Source organism: Astyanax mexicanus, chromosome 4 (assembly GCF_023375975.1).
Source record: "Astyanax mexicanus isolate ESR-SI-001 chromosome 4, AstMex3_surface, whole genome shotgun sequence".
NCBI lineage: Eukaryota > Metazoa > Chordata > Actinopteri > Characiformes > Acestrorhamphidae > Astyanax > Astyanax mexicanus.
In genome coordinates this window covers 40,439,054-40,461,405 of record NC_064411.1, presented here as the reverse complement: position 1 = coordinate 40,461,405, position 22,352 = coordinate 40,439,054, and the positions used below count along the sequence as shown (strand labels likewise).

Here is a 22,352-nt window from a genome sequence, read left to right as displayed (position 1 = left end):
GACCTTATGAGTAAATATTTGTGCTTGTTAAATATCCCATATCAGAATAAATAATAAATAATATATAAACAACATATGAAATTATTTAGTACCAGAATATGTTTTATGTTTTAGATTCTTCAAAGTAGCGCCTCTTGCTAAGATGACAGCTTTGCACATCAGTTTTCAGCTTTCAGTTAACAGCTGTGCTGAACTTGTGAAAAGTTAATTAGTTGAATTTCTTGTCTCTTAATATGTTTGACAGCATCAGTTGTAAGGTTGTGAAGAGGTAGAGTTTGTATGCAGTGAATAACCCTATTTGAGTAATGTTCTAATCCATATTATGGCAATAAATACTCAACTAAATAAAGAAAAAAATACTTTAAGGAATTAAAAAATTCAAAAACTTTGAAAGTGTCATTAAGTGCAGTTGCAAAGATATTTAGTTGACTTTAGTTTTATGTTACAATGTAGAAAAAAATGACTGGTACATAATGTAAGTTACATAGTTTATTTACCAAAAAAAATTTCTGTAGAAAAATGCCTTATTAGTGACCACAAAAGGCTATTGTATACCATGTGTGTATCATGGTATCAGCTTTGTGAGTGTGAATGTTCAGCTTTCAGTTAACACCTGTGCTGAACTCGTAAAAACTTTCGTAAAAAAAATATTGTCATCTGTATGTTTAAATATTCTGAGAGACTTTTAAGGGCACAATTGAATGCAAGGATGGCGCCACTTCCTGCGTTCAGGGCGGGGTGGAGCGGAACTGCCTTAATATGAGTGAGAGAGAGAGAGTGAGAGAGTAAAGGGAGGCGGCTGTGGGACGAGCTGGACTGGAAAACACTGGGGCTGAGTTTGTTCGTCTCCGTCTCTTTGGTCCGACTGACTTGGTTCTTTGGAGGTGTTGGACAGCTAAATAAGGGCCTTGGTTGTTTAGAAAACGACGGGAAACAATCTGGAATGTATTGAAAAACCTCGGTTTTAGAATAGCTAGCTAAATAATCTCATCAGAGCTGCATCTGCACTCCTGCTAGCTAACAAAGCTAACAAGCTATTAGCGTAGCTTAGCTAATCTACTAACGGTCACCTGAAGAGACTCGCTGTGAGCTTAGCTCCTTAGCGTTAGCTGGTTTAGCTTGCTGGAATTGAGCTCGGAAGTTTTTCGTTAATTTTGTGCGGGTTTGCTGTAAGGTTGTTAGCTTAGCTGACAGCTTAGCTAGTAAGTGGAGGGCAGCTCTTGTTTGAGGGGCGGTTTCAGTTGCCAGGCTTTGTGCCTCGTTTTCGCCACCGTTTCTTCAGCAGCTAACTAGCTAGCTAATTTTGCTAAGGTGCTAAACCACTAAGATTTGAAGTGTCTTAAGCGCTTCACAGCAGAGTTTTCCTGTACAAATTGTAGCTTTCATCCGGGTAAATCTCCCTAAGTGAATCTTGGCTAGGCAGCCAGGGTTGTTAAAAAGTTGTGAATTAGCTAAAATCAGCGAAAATGGCCGGAGTGAACAGCGTAGAAGCGGTGAAGCGCAAGATTAAAGTTCTGCAGCAACAGGCGGACGAAGCTGAAGAAAGAGCCGAGGTCCTGCAGAGACAGGTCGAGGAGGAGAAACGAGCCCGAGAGCAGGTAACTAAACAACGCTGGGGGGGGAAAAAAGCATTTAATATCTGTTATACTAACCTATAAACACGTTAATTAAACGTTATTAAATCGATGTTATTCTTAATATTCTCTGCTTAACCAAAATGTGCGTGTTCAGATTGTGGGTTTGGTTCTGGCCTGTTTTCAGTTTCCCGTATGATTCAGCTCTTTACATAACGTAACCTAACTAACGGCTACCTACTGAGAATCCTTAACTGTAACTGTAATTTAGCTTTGCAACGTGAAAACAACCATCATTTATACATAACGCCACATTCTTAAAACAGGTTTGTTGTAATTGGTTGGTATCTAACATAATGTCACTCAACGTACACTACATTAAACATGATAGACATTTCATCATAATTACTAGAAGAAGAGACAAACTCAAAGTCGAAGTATTTTCTTTAGAGGAATTGTAGAGATAAATAGTGTAATGAGTACTCTAAGACACATTCAAAAAGCTCTGTATAAACTAAATTGGAGAAAATTGGTACAGGATGTGTCAGGTCTGGCTGACCCACATGGCAACAGTTCCTTTAGCTCTGCTATTTAACATTGAACTAAGTCTTAATCTCAGCGGTAAGAAAGAGTTAGAGGTCTGTTGGTTAAAAAAAAAAAGCTAGTAGGAAAGTTAAGAACCTTTTGTTGTTAGAAGGTAGCTTTAGCTAGTAGCACCATAAAGTTAGCTAGCCAGGACACTACTGTAAGTGAGGGATGTTGCTACTTAAAATTTAAGCTCATAGGTAATGGTGTCCAATGACGCGAGAGACCAAGGTTACCTTGACTCTATAGAGAAATAGAGAGAAGAATGTAGTCAGACTGGTTGATTTTTGCTGGCTTGAATAAGAATACGGCTGAGTGGTCGTCAAGGACTGTATTCACATTATCAGGTTGGCAGTAAAGGCTCTAAAATGTAAAACATAGGTCTGTTAAAGCCGGCTCTGACCCATTTTGACAGTGTTCACAATGCTTTAATTGCTGTTTATATTACCAAATGAAAAGTGACCCATTCTTTTTTTTTTGTCTTAATGACCTTTTAAGCTGTCTGAAAAAGAAATCTGACTTATTGAAACTAGATCTGGACTTCTTTGACTGTGCCAACATTTCAAGGTTTATGCATTGTTATAGGTAGCAAGCTGTATAAACTGCACTGTACATGTTAGACCACCTGAGCCTCTTTAACAATTTTCAGTTCTCTTATTCCTAAATTTGGATACGTTATTTTCTATGTGTGTGAATGCAAAAAAAACAGATATTTTGAAACCAGGTCAGAACCACTTTGGTTGTTTACACTTGCAGCTTTTTTTGTAACACACCACCCGAGCTGCTTTGACTACTATTCACATTACAAAATAGAAGTTGCACAATACTCTGTGTTCTGCTTTAATGCGGCAGATCAGAATTTGAGCTGAAATTGGGCTTCATTTCAAATCAGATTATAGCCACTGTTAGTGTGTGATGTAGGGTCTTATTTTTTGCTACAAATATAAGTGTTTTTTTGTCTTTTTGTGAAACTTTTTGCATCTTTTTGTGAATGCAAAGAGATGAGGTGTCCTCAAATAATTCAGACCCACATTTGTGCAATCTTATAAAAAAAATATTAATTACTGCTTTTGTTAGATTTGCAAAAGTATTATTGTGCATCTCCCCAATTCTGAACAGATCTGTTCAGAGGTAGCAGTCTTGCCTGTTAAGGCTTTATTTGTTTTCCAATACCTTCTGTATTTTTTAGTTACAGATTAAGAATTCATTATTGGTATCTAATGTGAAGTGTCTTACACACTTGGCTGTTTGACCATTGTTGAACGTGCCATTCTAGGGAGATGTGCAGTCCTCATGGAGTCATGCTCAGCTGCCACAGGAAACATGCTTGCCAACTCATTCTGGGCAATCTTTTGATCCAAAGCCAGAAAGGAAATGATGTTAAACTGTAGTGCTGTCTAAATTTGAAACCACTAATTTTTAAGAGTGCCAGGCTGGCAGTCATTAAGCACCTTCAGACAGAGTATAGATGAGTATAGATGTTTGAGGTCTTCTACCAGCATGTGCATTTCATGTCTCTCTTTAGTGTGGAATAGGGAAGTGTGTACATTTGCATATCTCCATGACGATTGTTTATGAATCAAATGGGTTTGAGAGACATTGGCGAGAGCACTGTCCTCACATGCTGCTGCTGTCATACGGTCCCATGCCATTACCATGGGAGCAGAGCTTTGCTTTCCTGCTTGTGGAGGACTCTCATGCAGGCTTGCTGGTTACACTGTCTCCTTTGTTTGTTGTATGTAGTACTTTGCTTATTGTGTTTAATTCTGGGTTGCATATTTTGACCTACTTATGCGCATACCAGTGCCTCCCATCTGCTTGGGGTTTTTTGGCGACAGTTCCCCCAAATAATTCCCACCCATCTGGCTTCTATTTTACTCATCTTGGAACTCTCTTCGTTTGTTCTTAAGACCTTTTGTGCATGCTTTTCCCCAAAGCATGGCTGGAGTTTGAGGGATGGGTAAATCTGAAATATTAAGTTTCCTAGGCTGATTTTGGTGGCCTATTGATACAAATCATGTTTCAGATCTCATGAACAATCTTATGATACGATATGGCTGGATAATATGGCCAGCATTTCACTAAATATATTTTTTAAAATTCTGTCAGTACAATATAATTCCTGAACGTATGACTGTACCTACAATCTAGGTTATGAGAAGCACCCACCACTGATGTTCTTGGTGAAGAACCATGTTTGTAATAGAGATGTGAATGTGGAACTGTTTAAACAGTTTCAAATTTAAAGTTCACTTATTGTTTAAGGTTATTTCCTAATTTTAGGATTATTTACAAATAGAACTCCAGTTAGTGCGTACCTGTGTTTTTGTTGTATGCGATAACTAAATATACTAAACTATATATTGTGGGGTATATCAGGGCTTGGCTAAGCTTTTGGCAGCATGGTGGCAGATTTGTTGTCTTCTCACCCAGCTATTTTAGTTACTGAACACACACAAAAGCTTGATGGTAGGGCTGTTGGTTATGATGTACTGCAATACATAGTGATATTAAAAAAAAAAAAAAAAAAAATAGGGATTTTTCCCCAGACCTTTTCAGAAATCAATGACTGAGTGTATCATATTACTAAAAATGCCCCTATGTGTTCAGGGTTAAAGTAAAGTTAACCATATTAGGCAGACATGTCATGGGAAATGTGAGCAGTGTGGAATTTTCCTTGTGTACAAAGCAAGTTGTAGCATGATTATTTCTTTTAAAATAAATAATTTGCCTTTATATGGCCAGCAAGGTCACTGTTGCAGAAGCATAAATTGATATAACTATGTTGAAATGATATGTTGTGCAGCAATACTTAATGGCTTTAATGAGTATTTTTTTTTTTTTTCCTTTTTTTTTTTTTGTAGACTTTTTTTCATAGTTTTTTCAGTTTGTTTAGAAAAATGGTATATTGGTATAAAATAAAAAATATTGTGGCATTAGGCCAAGTTTTATGAAAATTGATTAAATTGTGTTTCTGGTCTTACATCAGATTGATAGAAGCTACACATTTGTGGACATAGCAGGAAATTGTCAATTTATAGCTGCATGCATAGTCCAGGCGTGGCCCTTAAAGGCTGGTAGTGTGTCCCCAATTAGTATGAATTGGGCTACGAGAAACCCTTGGTATTTCTGCCAGATCCAACTGCACATCAGTCAGGCTTGGTGGCTTGACTGCTTTGGATGGCTGGCTTTGTCATGGATGACTGATGATTTTGTACATTCTCATTCATATTCTTTGTTCCTCCCTCTGTCTCTTGCTGTGTCTCGCTCTTTTGGTCTCGTAGGCCGAGGCTGAGGTGGCCTCACTGAACAGGCGTATCCAGCTGGTGGAGGAGGAGCTGGACAGGGCCCAGGAGAGACTGACCACAGCGCTGCAGAAACTGGAGGAGGCAGAGAAAGCTGCAGATGAAAGCGAGAGGTTTGTGTGTGGGGGGGCTTGAATTGTACAAATCAGACCCATAAGCCCTGAGAGTGCTTAAGACAATGGAAGCAAAATCTGTTGCATGATGTTTCATCCGATGGGACACAGCTCTGGGTCTGTTTCAATGACTCAATCTTGGACGTACTCCAATGCAGAGCCCCCTCAGAGTCTTCCACTCTGTGTTAGAGGCCTGTATTGCTCAAGACTCTGGAGTTTGTTTCAGTGGGAGCAATGGTAATGTGTTCTTGAGTAGTGTCATAAGAGGGGCTGATTTTTAAATCCCAGTTTTGGTGAAGCCAGTATCTGATGTAGAATTGGTAGGCTAAGACATTTTTGGCGCTCCCTTGTCTTAAAAGACCAACTTTTAAGTCACTGATTAAAATATATAGACAGTTTATAGCGTTGTGCTCAAATTCATGAAGAAAACTGTTTATGGGAACTACGCTTGTGCCGATCGCCACATCTAGTGGAACTTTCTCTAGCAAGCTTAGGACTTTTGTGGACAGGCACCATGTTGAGCATTATGGGAACTACCATTTTGTATTTCAACCAGTGCATGGGCTCTTCTGTTAAGTCTCGGCCAGTTGGCAGCACTATGGAGTTTTCAAAAGGTATATGAAAAAGTTTGAAGTCTGTAGAACGAAGTAGCATTAAATGCATGCACACTAAAGACACCAAATAGTAGCACGTTTCCAGCACCAAGCTAGTTAAGGCTGATTTGATGTTTAAAACTTTGTCATTATCCCACAGTCGATGCTAGGCATGTTTGGAGAAGCTTAATTTGTGAATCATCACTGGGCCTGGCTGTTTGAATATGCTCAAGTGTTTGTCCTTTGTACACATCTTAGGGGCATGAAAGTGATTGAGAACAGGGCCCTTAAGGATGAAGAGAAGATGGAGCTGCAGGAAGTCCAGCTTAAGGAGGCCAAGCACATTGCAGAGGAGGCTGACCGCAAGTATGAGGAGGTGAGGCCTGTTTCAGCTTCTTGTTTCTTGTTTAATCAAATTCCTTCGTCCACTACCACCACTACTTCTTCTTTCTGTGACCATGTGTATGTCTCCAGGTGGCTCGCAAGCTTGTCATCATCGAGGGAGATCTGGAACGCGCAGAAGAGAGAGCAGAGCATGCAGAAGCGTGAGTCAGGCTCTTAACTTTAACACACCCCAGTAGTTCTCAGTGGCCAACACCCTAGATCATCATACACAGCTGGGCTTTTCTCTTCTTTTTAGCATTATGCTCTTCATTTTCAACTCTACTCACTCAGTGCTTTGCCTTAAGGTGGCAGGGTTATTTTTTTAAAAGCCCAGGGCACTGAAGTATGCTATGAGCCTTTAATTAACATCTGCATCTCCACCACCACCATCATTTAGAAGCTTTTTAAAGCGTCCTTGACAAAGCTATCACTCAGGTTCCGAGCACAGCTGTTCTGTCCTGCAGTGCTTTTAGACTAGGGGTTTTTGCTTTAATTGCATGCTGTTTCTGGCGCACATCAAAAGCAACCCCACCTTTATGTCCCTCTCTTAAGAAAAAAAGAAAACAAACTAAAAACAAATCTAGCTAGCGTCTGAGCTTGTAGCTTTGGAGCTTAAAACATTTTTAGTCAATTAATCTTCACTGTCAACTGTAACACTATGAAGGTGTGTTATAACATAGACGTGTTCTTTGTAGACCTCATAAAAGTGGGAATGCCATATCATGACTAAGTTACCTGTGCTTCCTCCTTTCCCCATCTGTGTGGCTGGTACACTGGCTCATGTTCTGAAACACCCTCACCCCTACCTACTCATCCCAACCTGCATGCGCTTTGGGTCACCTGACTGCCCCTCCCCCCACACCTTCCACCTCCTTCCACAAAACAGCAATAAACGCCGTTTGGAGGAGCTGCTGAGGAATTACGACCAATCGCTGAAGAGTCTGCAGGCAGCTGAAGACAAGGTACTGGCCCAGTTCTGTTACTCAGCGGGTTCCTCTTACAGGCCCCGGGCCTGTATATTTTCTACTGTTCGACCTGGAAGGTGGTATCAGTACTTGACTGAACTGCAAAGGACTGGTTCTATATAGGTTAGAGGTGAGATGTACAGAGGAAGCTCAGGGTTTAAACCAGGTGTTTGAATATAAAAAAAAAAAAGCCCACCTATCCTCCTCCTCAACTCCTCAACTTACTGGTTCTTCATCTGCGCTCGTTCCAACACTTACCCCTCCTGCTTTCCCAAATCCGCCCTTCCTCTCGTTTTGTTCTCCTCTGCCTTCTGGCTAAGTGGATGATCTGTGTGCTCTGTGCATGAGATGACCTGCACCTCAGTACCTTCAGACACACTCCTAACACCAGATTCACTGCATGAACTGTCCAAATTATTTGTCCACTCCACATCAGTTGCTTTGGCTCCATTCATCTGATCATTGCCATTTTAAATAACTTTCATCATTGCCCAGTTGTTGTTCCTGTTGCCACTCTGCAGTGGTGCCCTCCTGAAGTGATTGACTTGTTTTTGTTGTCTTAGGTCAAATAAGGCTCCTTTTCTGTTTAAGTTATAATTGGTAATTCCACCCAGATCATGCACTAGCATTCCACAGTGGTTTCGTTCATGCCTTTCTCTCAATTTTGTTTGTAAATATGTCTCTTTTTGCCCTCCCCCTCCCCTTCCCATACCCCTTTCCACTCATCTGCATTATTTGTGTCATAATTCCATCACCCCTCCCTTTTCGCTGTCTCCTCTACTCAACTCCCCCCTCACACTTTGACTCCTTATGTTGCCTCTTTCCCCAACCCCACTTCTCTATCCCATGTCAAACACCTAAATGCGAAATTATAAAACTACAGCAAATGTGCGGAATTGGAGGAGGAGCTGAAAAATGTCACCAATAACTTAAAGTCCTTGGAAGCCCAGACGGAGAAGGTAGGAAAAAAGGAGGGAGGGAGGGATGGGTATATTTACTATGCATGCTAGTGGGTCTAGGCCTGTCACAATAATTGTCTATCAAACTTATTTTCAGCACAAATTAACTGTAGATGAAACTTTTAGTGCTTTTTTTAGCTTTTCATATTAAGTTAAACCATAGACAGACGTATAGCTGTTACAGTATGCATTTCGAAGACTTTCTGTCACATATCTTGCAGATTCCATATGTTGGATTTCATTGTTACAATAGAAAATATCAGTCAGTTTATCATATCTGGTATAAGCTTGGCCAAAGCTACTGTAAAATGTACAATTAACCCTTTGCACACTGAGAAAACATTACTTAATCCAGTATAGCCAGTATATGAACGCAGCAGAACTAGCAAATGCCATTTATGGATTCAAAGCGGATTGGTCCGTCTTGATCTGATGGCGGGTAGTGCATTGTTCTTGGCCGTTTATCTGAATTGTCGTCACTCTGAAATGTCAATTCAGCCCAGCCAAACGTAGGATTTAAAAAATGATCTGATCTGTAACTCAAAAACCAGACTCCAAACAGCAAGAAATTATTTTATATTTTTGGGACAATATATTGTCCCAGAAATGATTGATAATATTGTGACAGGCCTAAATGGGTTAGCAATATTTCAGGAGTAATATTGTATAAATCACAATTTCTCAACCCTAGTTTTTGGGGCCTGCTATTCTGCACTTTTTGTTGTTTTCCCTGCTTCCAACACATCTGATCCAAATATTCAGCTAATTAACAGTCCAGTATTGAGTTGTTAGTGTGCCTGTTAAAGCAGTAAAAGCAAGTAAATGTGCAGGGCAGAGGGCCTCCAAAGCCAGGATTGAGAAACCGTGCTCTAAAAGTTGCAGAAATTAAGCATCGCTCTTAGTGTGAGGTAACAATGTGCTAAAAAAAAATCCCATTTTATTATGATTTTTTTTTTTCCTTGCCAAACAGTAGTTACAGGGTCTGTCCCTGCTTATCAGTGGTGTACAAACGACCGCTGGGCACTTATCAGAATACCACTGCCTGGCTGCAGAAGTGCTAGGCTAGATGTTAATTGGAGGAAAGCTCAAAAACAAATTTAGTGGCAAATTGTATGTTTGTTGATGGATTATCTGTCTGTGTACAGCCAAATTGAAATTAGTTATAATTGTGAAGTTTGCTTATTTATTTTTGGAACTGTTTTAGGTGATTCCGTTCTATATCTGTATGTACTTATTTCGTTATTTTGGAATGCAGACTGCATCTGCACCAAGGACAATATTTCACTGAATGGCTGTTGCTGAACACATTTAGCAAGCAGATAAGTTGTCATAGAAACTGATAACAGTTTTACACACCAAGGATACAGTCCGTGGGAGGTGGTGTTACAAATATGTTAGGCTTTTGAGAATAGTGCGGGATGTCCTTGTATGGAGCAAAGCTTCATATTTTGAATTGTAGTAATTTTTAAGGTTGCTAGACAAGTTTTAACATCTTGCTTTTTCCCCCATTCATGTATTTGTCCCAGAGCCAGCAATGAACAGGTTCTAGTGCATGCTTACATTCTTCTGCACAAGTGCACTGTATGTTCAGATATTTATGGACACCTTTTCTGAAAAAATGGCTTCGGCTACTTTAGGTTGCACTCGTTGCAGCTGACACAGATGTGCAAATGTGTGCTTGTGTGCACACCCAGCTTGTCTGGTCCCTGGAAAGAGGTATCAGCACCAGGCCTGTTGCCAGAGCTGGAGCTGTGAAACTTTGTTCTCTGGAATGATTGTGCTCCATCCAGTATATTTTTAAGGATGGCTTTTTGAGTTGTGAGATGAGGTGGGATGGTGATCATTGAACATCCTGACTGCATTAGCATTGCTGCTTTTCTTGCAGAATGCACTCATTTCCTTAAAGCAGTCCTCCCTTAATCCTAATTCTAATGAAGCTGGCTAAACTCGATAAAAAGTATTATATATATATATATTAGATATAGTGCCTCTGTGATATGACAGGAATCGCCCATGCGTTTTTTTTTTGGACTGTGAATAAGCAACCATAACCTTGGAGCCTTGTAGTGTGACCTAGTTAGTGGTGTTTAGACTCCCTTAGATCTGGCGTATCCTTACCTCCTTGTAATTTAACCCTTGAGTGTGCTTAGCTGAGGGTTGTATAGACATAAACACAGGCTTCTGGTGTAGTTGCCTTTGTTTGAAGGCGAGGAGAGACGTCCTACTCGCACTGTCTGCTGGGGTGCCTACTTTATTGTTTTATCCACCTCATTTTTGCTGACTGCAATATTGGCCATTATGTTTTTCATAGCAGAAATCCCTGTTAAATTAAAATTTCATGGCTCTTTAAAAGGGTGTAATTTGTTTTTAATGCTGTTAAGAAACTGGTATGTCAGTGACATTTTTTTATTATTTCTCTCAATAATGTTGAACAATTTTGTCCGAAGCCTGGTTTTCCATCACAATATTTAACCAAACTTCCAAGAGTCACAATATTTATTAGTCATATTTTCACCCACAAAAAATGATTAGTATCAGCAGGGTTTTAAAAACAAAAGTAGTTCTTGTGACCGATGCAAAGCGGCCATGCGCACGCTCGCTCTAAGGGCAGCTCTAGGTTTTGCCCAGTGAATGTGTGCTGCATATCTAGGGCTTCATGGGCGTTTCTGATGCTCGCTAGAGCGAGCCCTCTCTGGCTGATTCAGCTCAGGCTGTGGACATTTTTGTGTGCCAGCAAGACTCCTGGGGCTCGAGGGAGCCCACATATTTATTAATAGCATGGTTTCATTTCTCTCTCCCAATGACGCACAGAAAAGAAGTGCGCTTTGGGCTGTACAGGTACTTTAGCACTGATATTGAGGTACAGGGTGCACTTTGCATGTGTTTGTTCTCAAAAGACAAAAGATTTAGGGTTCTAGAACATCGGGTTAATATGTTGAGTCAGATATATTGAGGTTATATGAGAGGGGCTGTAGTGGTCTCTGGTTCTGTGGTGAATGCCTGGTTCTCTGATTGGCTTCCCTTTTGATTCTTTCTCTTGCAGTACTCCCAGAAAGAGGACAAGTACGAGGAGGAGATCAAGATCCTGACTGACAAGCTGAAGGAGGTGGGGGAGCGTTCTTCACTGGAATGTTTTAGTGTGTGCTAGTTTCAGCTAACCTGCTATGCTCCTTAAGTGGTGTAAGGTTTAGCACTCAGGATTGATTGCATGTGGCATTGGTCTTGGGCCTTATAACAATGGCTAAAGCATATATCGCCGCTGTCCAATGAAAAACACTTATCTCCAAAACAGCAACTTTACAGGGGAGGGAAAAAACCTTGTAAACTTTCAATGGAAGTCAATGTAAAAAACGTTTATTTCAGGTAATTTTGAAGAGTTTCTATTGGTCCGTTCATCAAGAAATTTTGACACAGTGTAAAAGACAGTTTGTCTGTTCAAATTATGTACTAAACTGAAAATCGACAGAAATGGAGATGAGTGTTTTTCATAGGACAGCGACGATATACACGTTTATTAGTGCACCTAAAGTCTAAAAGTAGATTAAAAGTTTAGACTTCAGGGATTTTGGAAACATTTTAAGACGAGTAGGAAACTTTTTAAGCATAATGTGAATACATGAGTTCCTTATTACGTATTATACTATATTTTGGTAGCCTGCTGTCACTCCAGGTGTACCAGCTGCTTACTAGTTATTAAAGGGATGCATTAAAACTAAAATATTGGGCAGAACCAGACATAAATAAATAAAACATTTGGCATAATATTTGTATAATTAGAATTTTTAGAACCATTCAATAATTAAAATGACTTAACTTTAATTATTGAATGGTATGACTTCAGATAATACAGTATGACTTCAGATAATACAGTGAATAATGACTCATTTTATTTGGCCTTTTAACTAAGAATATTTAACTTAAAAAAAGTTGGAAAATATTCTGTGCATTCCTTATTACTAATGCTAAATAATCCTCTGAGTATTTCCATATATTCAAGATGCATAGTCTGAACCAGACTGTTTGAATGAATACAGTTGACCCTTGTCTCATGATACTATGTGATATATGAACTGGAATAAGCTACTCATGTCTGGGACAATATTAGAAACAGGGAAGTGCAGTGGACAATGGTTTCTGGAGAACTTGCAGTGGCATAATTTCGTTTAGAAACTCTGTCTCTTTCTGCAAAAATTAATGTTGCGAACTCGCACTAATATGGTTAAATGTCATTTATACCTTATGGTACATTGGTGGGCAACAGGGGCCTTAGCCCAGCACAGTTAGCTGATGTCCTGATGCTCTGGCTTCTCTCAATTAAATGAATTCTGTTGTCATCTGTGTTGCTTTCTCTGCAGGCTGAGACTCGTGCCGAGTTTGCTGAGAGATCAGTGACCAAGCTTGAGAAGACTATTGATGATTTGGAAGGTAAGGTGCTCTTTAGTCAATCCTGAACTGCAGGTCCTTTGCTGGGGCAGTGCTCTTACATGCTTAATCCAAACTCACTTGTTGGCCATTCTATGTACACCCGCAGATGAGCAGTATGAACAGATGTTCAACTTCTGGCTATTTGTGAAGAGTTGGACCGTGGCGTTAATGAGTTGACCACCATGTAAATACATTCTTGTGTGAAATCTCTGCATGGTGTGTGTGCAGTGGTGTGTAAACTGCATGCATGTTCCCATTTTCCTGATGAGACCAGAGTTTATCGGAGAATTAGAGTATATGTCTTGCAATGTTCTGAAGGAGTTTCAGACTGGTTAATTTAATATACTCAGGATTGCTCTGTAAACAGCATCTTTAGTTGTGTGATAACCATTTGCAGTGTATTAAGAGACCATCTCTTAAATAAAGTCTGAATATCTGATCTGTTTCTCATTGTACTATGTACAATTAAAGCAACAGAACATTACTGTACATCACATGGCATTTGATTGTTTGCCAAACAACAAATTGTTTGCTTTTTTTTTAGTACATTGTAAAAATGGGCTCTCTTTACTGGCACTGTATAACAGCTATTTGATTCTTTCATGCAGCTATTGATATGGAGAAGTGTGGCACTTCTGCTTCTAAATATTCCTAGAGAAAACAAAAACACCATGGCTGTAGATATGGCTAATTGCTATCATCAGTCTGGTGCCAAATTATTAATATGGCGTGTCATTAAATGAGGCTTACATAGATGTTTACATAGATGTTCTCATAGGTGTGGTGCTGCAAAGCTCTACCTCAGAACAGAGGGCTAAGAGAAGACTGTGTATCCAGTAACCTTGAATTTATCTAGCACTTCCCTCTTCAGTCTCAGCAGCTTAGGCTCACCATGACAACTACAAAAAAACAACAAACACACAAAGCATGTGTCAAGTGACTTGAGACTTGCAGTACAGATCTAAGACCAGTTCTTGTCTTCAGCTTGTAATGCATTTGGGTATAAAAGACAAGAGCTGATCTGAGGCCTGCTGGACACGTGACTCAACTTCTGTGGTTTAAATCCGCATTTTGATTCTTGCATGAAATGTGAGCCAGAGTGGTGCAGGGTAGAAACAGTCAGGGTGATGTTCAGCTGGAATGGATGAAAATAGATTATTGTAGGTGCCCACCTACACATTCAGAATACTTCAGTTACATCACAGTTCTGGGTTGCTATTGCTGTTTTACCCTTGCTGTAAGGCTGAATGATTGCTCACTTCGGTGCATTTAGAACTTATATAATGATCTAATAAAATGGATCCATAAAGCTATGGATTCTTATACATGCACACCTTTATCATAAAACCCAAAGGAAAATATCTGAAAAGAATATAATGTTTACCAGGAACAATAAATGTTTGTAAATAAACAGCGATCAGTACTGCCATTGCTGTGTACTTTAACATGCCAGACATCTGTGCATGGAGTTGTAGAGGTTCCTAATGGGATTCTGTGATAATCAATCCCATGCAGTTTTACTATTTCTGCGTTTTTTTTCTGTAGATGAAGTGTTGAAAGCGCATTCAGATATAGATGGTGGCTTACAATGGTGTAGTAACTGTGTCTTTTATAGTAAGCTCTTGAAATGGCAGCAGTATGTGGACAGGCATTGTCCTGATGAAATATTGCCCAGACTTTCTTTAATGCTAATTGGTTCATTTTCAATGCAGCACATTTTTTTATTTGGTGGCAAAAGATATAATGCATTATGCCCTTTTTAGTGAGTATTACACTTACTTATTAAGGATATTCAGACATTGTGGGGACTTAAATTCCATCTAATGCATCAGATTCAGGGCCACATGAATATCAGGTCATACTCTGCTCTGATTTAAAAAGATGAGATTTGCTTCCACACAGGTCTGAAATGATCAAATCTGGGTCACTGTATGACTACTTCACTTCAACACTTATCTCTAGATAGGAAAAGATAATTACAGATACACATTGTCTTGCAGACATATCCTAAATAGTGTCTTAGCTTTGAGAACCCCAGTGAATTCTATTTTTAACTTGTTTTTGCCGTTAGCTGCTCTGTTGAAAATGGTGTCATTACTTGATACACAGCCTGTAGCTGATGGCACAAGATTACTGGTGTTTGCAGTATTGCACAATTGTAGTGTGACTATTTGAAGCACCACTTTTACAATTGGCTGCAAGCAAGACCTAAATGGGGTAGTGAAAGATTGTATCTCATTCATGTGCATATTGATTGTAGATTAAAAAATGTACAATATTACTTACTGTTGAGGGTGGTGAAATTCAGTTTTTTTAACAGCATTTAAAAGCTGAAATAACATGGTAAATAACTAAAAATGCTTTACAGAGGGAGCTCTTCACACTGCAAACTGTGCTCAAGTGAGACGCAGAGGCTGGAGGTAGTACTAGGTAGAGATTCACAGTTCTTCATTTATTGCATTTTACATCAGAGTCCCAGTATCTCACACCACTATCCTATATCGCGGCATTAGTGTTTACATGCTTGGCCATTTGGAAAGAGTTTATTAGACAATTTGCTATAGGAAACATGTCAAGGGCTCTGAGTGGTTCAGTGGACTAAGGCGCCGTCACTATGATTGGGAGAACACTGGTTTGAATCCTGGTCATACAGGAGCCCCGAGAGAGTGCAATTGGCCATGCTCTCTCTGGGTGGGTAGATGGTACTCTATCCCCACTAGGGGTGGGTGAAATGGCTCGGAAATAATATTGCGATATTTCATGGTATTTTCACGATAATGATGGAACTGTGGAACGATCTAAATTTTTTTTGGCGATATTGCGTACGATATGATATGGCACACCCACTAATCCCCACATCACTCCACAGGGTGATGTCTTTTAGCACAAGGCGTCTGTGAGCTGATGTATTGGAACTAAGTCGCTGTGCTTTCCTCCGAGCGCTGTGATGCTACTTGGCAATGCTACATCAGGCAGTGGCTGACTTTGCATGTATTGGAGGAGGCACATGTTCATATTCAGCCTTTTGGGGTTGGGGCATTACTGGTGATGGTGTCCAACCTCTTGTGTCTGTATAGTGTGTGAAGTTCTGGTCTTCATTCCCCTCTTTTATCTGCTTTTATCTGTTCTTATCCCACCACATTTTGTTCTGTTATGTTTTTTTTTTTTTTTCTTTTTACTAGGGCTGGCCCGAATAGCGTTTTTTGAGCTCCGGATATTCGGCACTGATTCGAAGCGAATATTCGAATATTCGTTTTTAAAAAAAGAGGTAAAAAAATTAAAAATAAAAAAAAGCAAATCACGGCCCCTTTAATCCACTGAAAAATGTTCAATTTGCTCTGACCGACGAGACATATTCACCCCGGATTTTTTCTGTGTTTTTAGCCCAGATTTCTTTGTGTTTTCATCCCGGAATTTCTGCTGCCCCACACCGCGGCTTATCCGCTGCGTAAGCAGGCTAGGAGGCTGCTGCTGCACGGTTTCTCCGCTGCGCAAGCCAGCCCAGTAAATTGCTGTTTGTGTTTTCACACTTAGGCTATTTGCTTAAAAAAACAAACAAAAAAAACGTTTGTTCAGGAAGTATTTTATATTCTTAAATATTGTTAATTATATTAGAGGACAGTCATTGTAAACTGTACTTGGTCTATTTCGGTTAAAGGATTGTGCAGGGCATATTACTGATTTTGTATTTTTGCACTTGGGCTATAAGCTCAATATTAAATATTTCGTTTGTTTAGAAATTATTTTATATTTTTAAACCATGTTAAATTATATTAGAGTAGAGGAAAGTCATTGTTAATGACGTTATTGTACTTGGTCTATTTCGGTTTAAGGATTGTGCAGGGCATAGCCGTATTACTGATTTTGTATTTTTGCACTTGGGCTATAAGCTCAATATTAAATATTTTGTTTGCTTAGAAATTATTTTATATTTTTAAACCATTTTAAATTATATTAGATAAGAGGAAATTCGTTCAGACATCATTTTTGTAGGCCAGGCTTTTGTAACCGATTTAGCCCCTACTGTTGCCACATTACCCCTTACGTTTTATTATATAAATCAGTTTCGAAGAGCCTGCATTTTTTTTTATCATGTATAATAGAGGTCTGCGCGAGACTGATTTTTAAACCCACTCTTCCACGCTCCCGCGTTTCTGTCTCGTTACCGCGCTGCAAAAAAATTGCTTCTTTTAATCCCGCGCCCGCCCGCCACATACACATTTCTGCCGCTCCCGCCCCACGTTCCTAATATAAATTAAATAAACTACATTTAATGCTTCAAATTTACTTATATATTTATTAAAACAGCAGCGCTGAATAGTGCGGTCCCGTTCCTTACCCCAGTCCAAACACCATCGGTGTGTGCGTGTGTGTGTCGGTCCATCCTGCGCGTTGAGAGTTTTCTTTAGTTTTTTTTTTTTTTACAATTATTACAGTTTTCTTAACTATTTATTAATTTGCTCCCGCATCGTCTGGATTAAACTCCCGCTCCAGCCAATAACAGTTCAGTTCTGTCCCGCGCGCAAGATATTCTGACGGGACCCGCGAGAACAGAAGTGGTTAGAGTGAGGTGGAACTCTGGAAAGGAGAAAAAAAACGAATATCCGAATACCAAAATTAAAAACCGAATACCTACTCAACGAACGAATATCCGAATACCCGAATATTCGGGTCCAGCCCTACTTTTTACCACTGCATTTTTTTCCTGATATCTCATTCTTTGTTCTCTGTTTGTCTTCATTCTGTCTGTCTTTCTTCCTTCCGATTATGCTTTGTCCTGTGTCCTCCCTCCCTCCTTCTCTCTGGCACAGAAATAGTTTACTTGGTTGGGATTCTGGGTCACTATCTTGTAATTGTCCCACTTGTGCACTCCCCCCTCGGTCGTGCCTTGCTCTGTCTTCATGCACTACATTCCAATCGTGTATTGAAGGCAAAGGGGAACAAGAAAGCAAGGCTTCTGATCTTGGTATCTGTCAGCAGCACCAGCCAGTGCCTATGGAATGGAGTGAGTCAACTGAAGACAAGATGAACTTGTTCTGTTTAAAATGAAGACTTTGGAAACATAAAGGGATCTACATGTAGAAGAGCGGTAAATGCACACATCCCAAAATCCAAATGGTCTTCTCTGTGAAAGTTTTCTTTAATGCTAAAGGATTTTGGGGGCTCTGATTGGCCAGTCCAACCAGCGTTTTAAGTGTATTTAAGTGGCTGCTTTATGCTGTCATCAGGAGGGGGTCAATTTTCATTATTTGTTTCACTTTTGCTAACATCAATAAAACAGTGGGTTATTGTCTAAAGTCCAGTTCTGTATCAGCTTCATTGCCTTGTTCTGGTTGGTATTTCATAAAATCAGATTTTAGTTGGCCACATAACTCGCCTTTAAGCTTAAAGTCAGTCATGTTCAGTAGTAAAAGAGCTAAAAGCTATACCTATTGGACTGTTTTAAACTTTGGCCTTTTATTTTTTGGCTAACAGGGATTGTCATTAAAGGTTCTATACATGGTCCTTTCTGCCTTTAGATGTTGCACCAATATTTCAGACCAACATTTAGTCATCCTCTTACCTTTAGTCACACCCCTTTTTCCTGTTGTGTTTTCAGCATGGTGATGCAAAGATGTTTTAGAGGATTTATATTTAAATATTAATTAATTCATGTTATGTTTTGATCTGAGCATAAGTTCAAACACTGCAACTCAGCAATAACTCCACTCTTGTTGCATCATCCTTATTTAATTTGGGACGTGGCAGTGTTGTGGGAAGTGAGAATTGGACCAGACAGTGGAGGACTTAGAACAGATGTTTGAGCTAAGCCACAGTTCGTCATGCTTAGAGCTGTTGGTCAGTAAAGTTGATGATCTTTTCAGGACAAGGAGTTTCTGTTCGGTCTATTTTTATTTAAAAGCAGATTTGTTTGGATCCAGATTAGTTATTTCTAACCAGCTTTTAAATGGGCGGTAATGTGCTGTTTTTTTCCCGCTGGTGTGCTTGTTTTAGAATGTGGCCTGGCATGCACTTCCTGCCCAAATTCTATGCTGCTGTCCCTTCATGTCTAAAGTAGTTTATACTTTAGTTTTATTTAATTTTATGTAGTGTGAATTAGACATGTGCTTACTGGATATAAGTAGTTCATTGTATTAGATTGTTTTAGCATTTGCTGCGTCTGAACATAGAATTTGAACACTGAATTATACTTTTATGTTTTACTCTCAACCAAACATAGAACAGATGTGGTCTGACTGATTCAGTTGGTGTAAAAACATCAGCTGTAGACAGTTAGGTACTATAATGTGTGGAAAAAGTTAGGTAAGCAGACATGCCTGTGTAGTGAAAGCGACCTGAAAAACAGCCTCTGTGGATTCTTATACTGACTTAATATGTTGATTGAATTTATTCCCTGCAGGCACTGTAAAAGATTTGATGCACTTCAAGCGATCAGGATTTATTTATTTTTTTTTTCATTTAATTTAGGCTTTAAAGGCTGTTTCTGTACTGCAACACACACGGCTCTCAATACTGAGCTCGCTCAACCAGAAAAATGTGATTGTTTACCATGCCTCAGGCATTTGTCGGGTTATGTCATCTGGAAGTGGGAGAAAGTTGTGAAAGGAGCTTGTCTCTCTGACAGTTGGTGGTTCTGTAATGATGTAGTTTGAAAATCCTTTGGTCAAAAGATCTTTATTTTTAGTATGAATAGTGTTAGTCTTGATTTTACAGGGCTTTAACTGTGAAGTCGAATGTAAAATCGGCAGCTTAGGTGTATGCGTGTCTTTAATTGCTTGTAGGTGATGTGATTTAAAAAAGATTCTTTTAAACTAGTTCTTATAACGAACTTTTTTTTGTAATGAACACATTGGTTAAAAAAAAAAAAAAAGGAATGAATGACTTGGGCTGATACTTTCCGCCAGTCGTCTCTCAGTATTACTTCTCTCAGTAATACTGTTTGAGAGCGGAATGGCACGTTTTTAGTAATTTATAATCATGCAGGCCTTCTCCAATGTTTTACTCTATAATGTACCCTTAAGAATAAATGTACTTTACCTATTGCAATCAACCACTTTTAAAAACTCTGGAAATGCAGGTATCTGTCACTTTGGATGAGAATTCTTTTAGCTTTTCTTGTGCTGTGATGCCTCTTTCCTTGGTTAAATGTGGTCTGCAATGTTTGCTGTTTTCGTGTGGTTTGAGGTGTTTGTTAGCTCTGTTTTGTTCTGATACTCACTGAGTGTGTTTACCAATATACTCTTACGAGGGGTATCCAGTTAGTGGTATTGGTAGAGGCTTGTTTTTACTTTTTCTGGCATGTGAAGAATGCAGATTAAAAATAAGGTGGTGCTGCTGCTGCTGTTCACCAACTCTCTGGTTCCATCTAGTGATTGATCAAGGAACCTCAGTTTCCTGTGACCAAGGAGCCCATACAATGAGCTTCAGCTAGAGCTTCTGTAATCCTTAACTAATAAATATGACCTAAACTGCTTTCAACTAATTGGAAAAAAAAAAAAATTGACAAAGGAGAAAAATAAAATCTCTATATTTACAACCTAACCCAGCCTTACCCTTAACTAATATATTTTTTATTGTTTTTCCTTTCACAGAGAGGCTTGCCACTGCCAAGGAAGAGAATATCAAGATCCATGCCACTCTGGATGCAACCCTGCAGGACCTTAACAACTTCTGAAGTTCGCAGACCCTTCCTCCTCACCCTGAAACCTATACCCACCTGTACCTTTTTTCTTTTCTTTTTTTCCCTATTTACCCACTCCCCCACCCTCATCATTGCTGGGTGGCTATGTCTTGGCTGAACCAGGCCAAGTTGCTTGTTTTTGGTATAGGTAGCACTTGGCTTCATTCCTTAATTCCCTGGCCACGGCCCTCAGTATCTGAAGCCTCTCCAATGCCCCCAACGTTTTGTTTTGCGTCTAGCTTTTTGTGTTTATGCTCTTCTTCCCCTTCTTTCTTTCAATAGGATGGCACATGCTGAAGCACCAATGTCTTAAGCTTTCATCTGTTGAAATATTCCTTATTTGATTAATTCATTCCTGCAATGATGTGCAATTAAGTAATTGGGTAACGTGATGTGTAACAGAATGGCTCTTATTTCTGATTGCCAGGTTGCTGGGTTTGCTCTGTTTGTTTTTTTGGTAGTTTTCCTCTCCCACAGTGCAATATTAACACAAAAGATGATAAAAGAATTGGAAAGGTCCCAGTGCAAAACATGAATCTCCCTTCACCCTTTTTATAATGACTCCCTTATCACTGGTCAAAGCTCTTCTCCCCCACCTCCACTTGTTTTATCACTTATTAAGCACTGTATCACAATGCATTTTACTGTGCCAATGCAGTGCCATGTGGGACCATTTATATATATTTTTTTCTTAGCCATGTATTTTGTTTAAGGGTTAACACCTCCATTCCTCGTAGAAATTAAGTTTAATCCCCCTAAATTTAGTTTTTTTTTTTTTTTAAATTGTTCCAAAAATAGACACTTCTTAACGGTTTTCACTTTCACCTTTCCATTTCTTTTCCGAAAATGTTTTTTTGGCTTGGGTATAACAGGGATCAAATTACAAGTTAAGTGTCAAATTCCATTAAACCACATTCAATTAGGAGTCTTTTCCTCTTCAGGTAAAGGCTTTTTTTTTTTTTTTTTTTTTAACCCTTTCTCTCCCTCTCCGAAGATCATGAGTTGTAGGGAGAGAGGGAAGGAGTGTCACATTCCACTGCCAAACTGGAGGTTAAAGGGCCAATAAGAAGGGCAAGAGGGATGAACTTCAAAGGTATTATCTGAGCCTCTCATCAGTGTAGTTTCTATTATGCTCTGGAACAGAAAACTGAACCGATAGGGTTAAATAAGGACGTCAAAGCACCAAGAACCTTTTTAACTGGAACCTAAGTTGCAAAGTTAAAGATGTAAACATTTTGCTATCTACAGTGTTTCATTGTAATAATGACACAAGATCTAAATTCTTTTTTAAAATAAAGTACCATAATACTTATTAACCTTCTTGTCTTTATTGTGTCCTGTCTGCTTTGTTTTTAAATATGACACAGAATGCATTAACTGCAAGTACACTGAGTGGGCAAACATTTTAGGACATGTTCATTTGATGTTTCTTCTACACGCAATCAAGTTTAGTTTTGGTTGTTTAAATGTGTCTTGGAAGACCTGTTGTGGTTTGAGTTTTCAGATTTGTATGCAAATTCTTTTTCAATGCATCCTGGGTGTGTTTACACTTGCAATTTTATGTGGTTTGGCCTTAATCCCGATACAGTGACCCAGATGTGAACTGTCTCAATGTGTGTTATGCTGTTTACACTGCCACACAGAACACCTCTATTACTATTATTATCTATTATTATGATGACGAAGCTCAGATATGCAATTCTTTTCTCTGGGGGTGAGCTGTAGTGTTTACAGTAAATCTTCATGTAGACGCCACAATTGGGAAAAT

At 39.2% G+C, this 22,352-nt stretch overlaps 1 protein-coding gene across 2 annotated transcripts; it reads left to right on the top strand.

Annotated features, from left to right (window-relative positions):
* The first annotated feature begins 772 nt into the window (after positions 1-772).
* On the top strand, positions 773-21,900 carry LOC103045363 (tropomyosin alpha-4 chain). Of its 2 annotated transcripts, none has more exons than XM_015607665.3 (8): positions 773-1,598; positions 5,444-5,577; positions 6,429-6,546; positions 6,645-6,715; positions 8,403-8,478; positions 11,522-11,584; positions 12,834-12,903; positions 20,496-21,900. In XM_015607665.3, exons 1-8 carry the CDS (start codon positions 1,467-1,469, stop codon positions 20,576-20,578), a joined length of 747 nt encoding a protein of 248 aa, XP_015463151.1. In that variant the 5' UTR covers positions 773-1,466; the 3' UTR covers positions 20,579-21,900. The 2 variants fall into 2 exon arrangements, with proteins under 2 accessions (XP_015463151.1, XP_015463155.1); XM_015607669.3 differs by lacking the exon at positions 8,403-8,478 and adding an exon at positions 7,441-7,516.
* Positions 21,901-22,352: the final 452 nt, after the last annotated feature.

Excerpts from the sequence above, each read along its gene's own strand:
- LOC103045363 (XM_015607665.3), top strand. The coding sequence starts at position 1,467 with ATGGCCGGAGTGAACAGCGTAGAAGCGGTGAAGCGCAAGATTAAAGTT. Across the intron at positions 6,716-8,402 it reads AGAGCAGAGCATGCAGAAGC|CAAATGTGCGGAATTGGAGG; the intron begins GTGAGTCAGGCT and ends ATAAAACTACAG. Across the intron at positions 11,585-12,833 it reads TGACTGACAAGCTGAAGGAG|GCTGAGACTCGTGCCGAGTT; the intron begins GTGGGGGAGCGT and ends CTTTCTCTGCAG.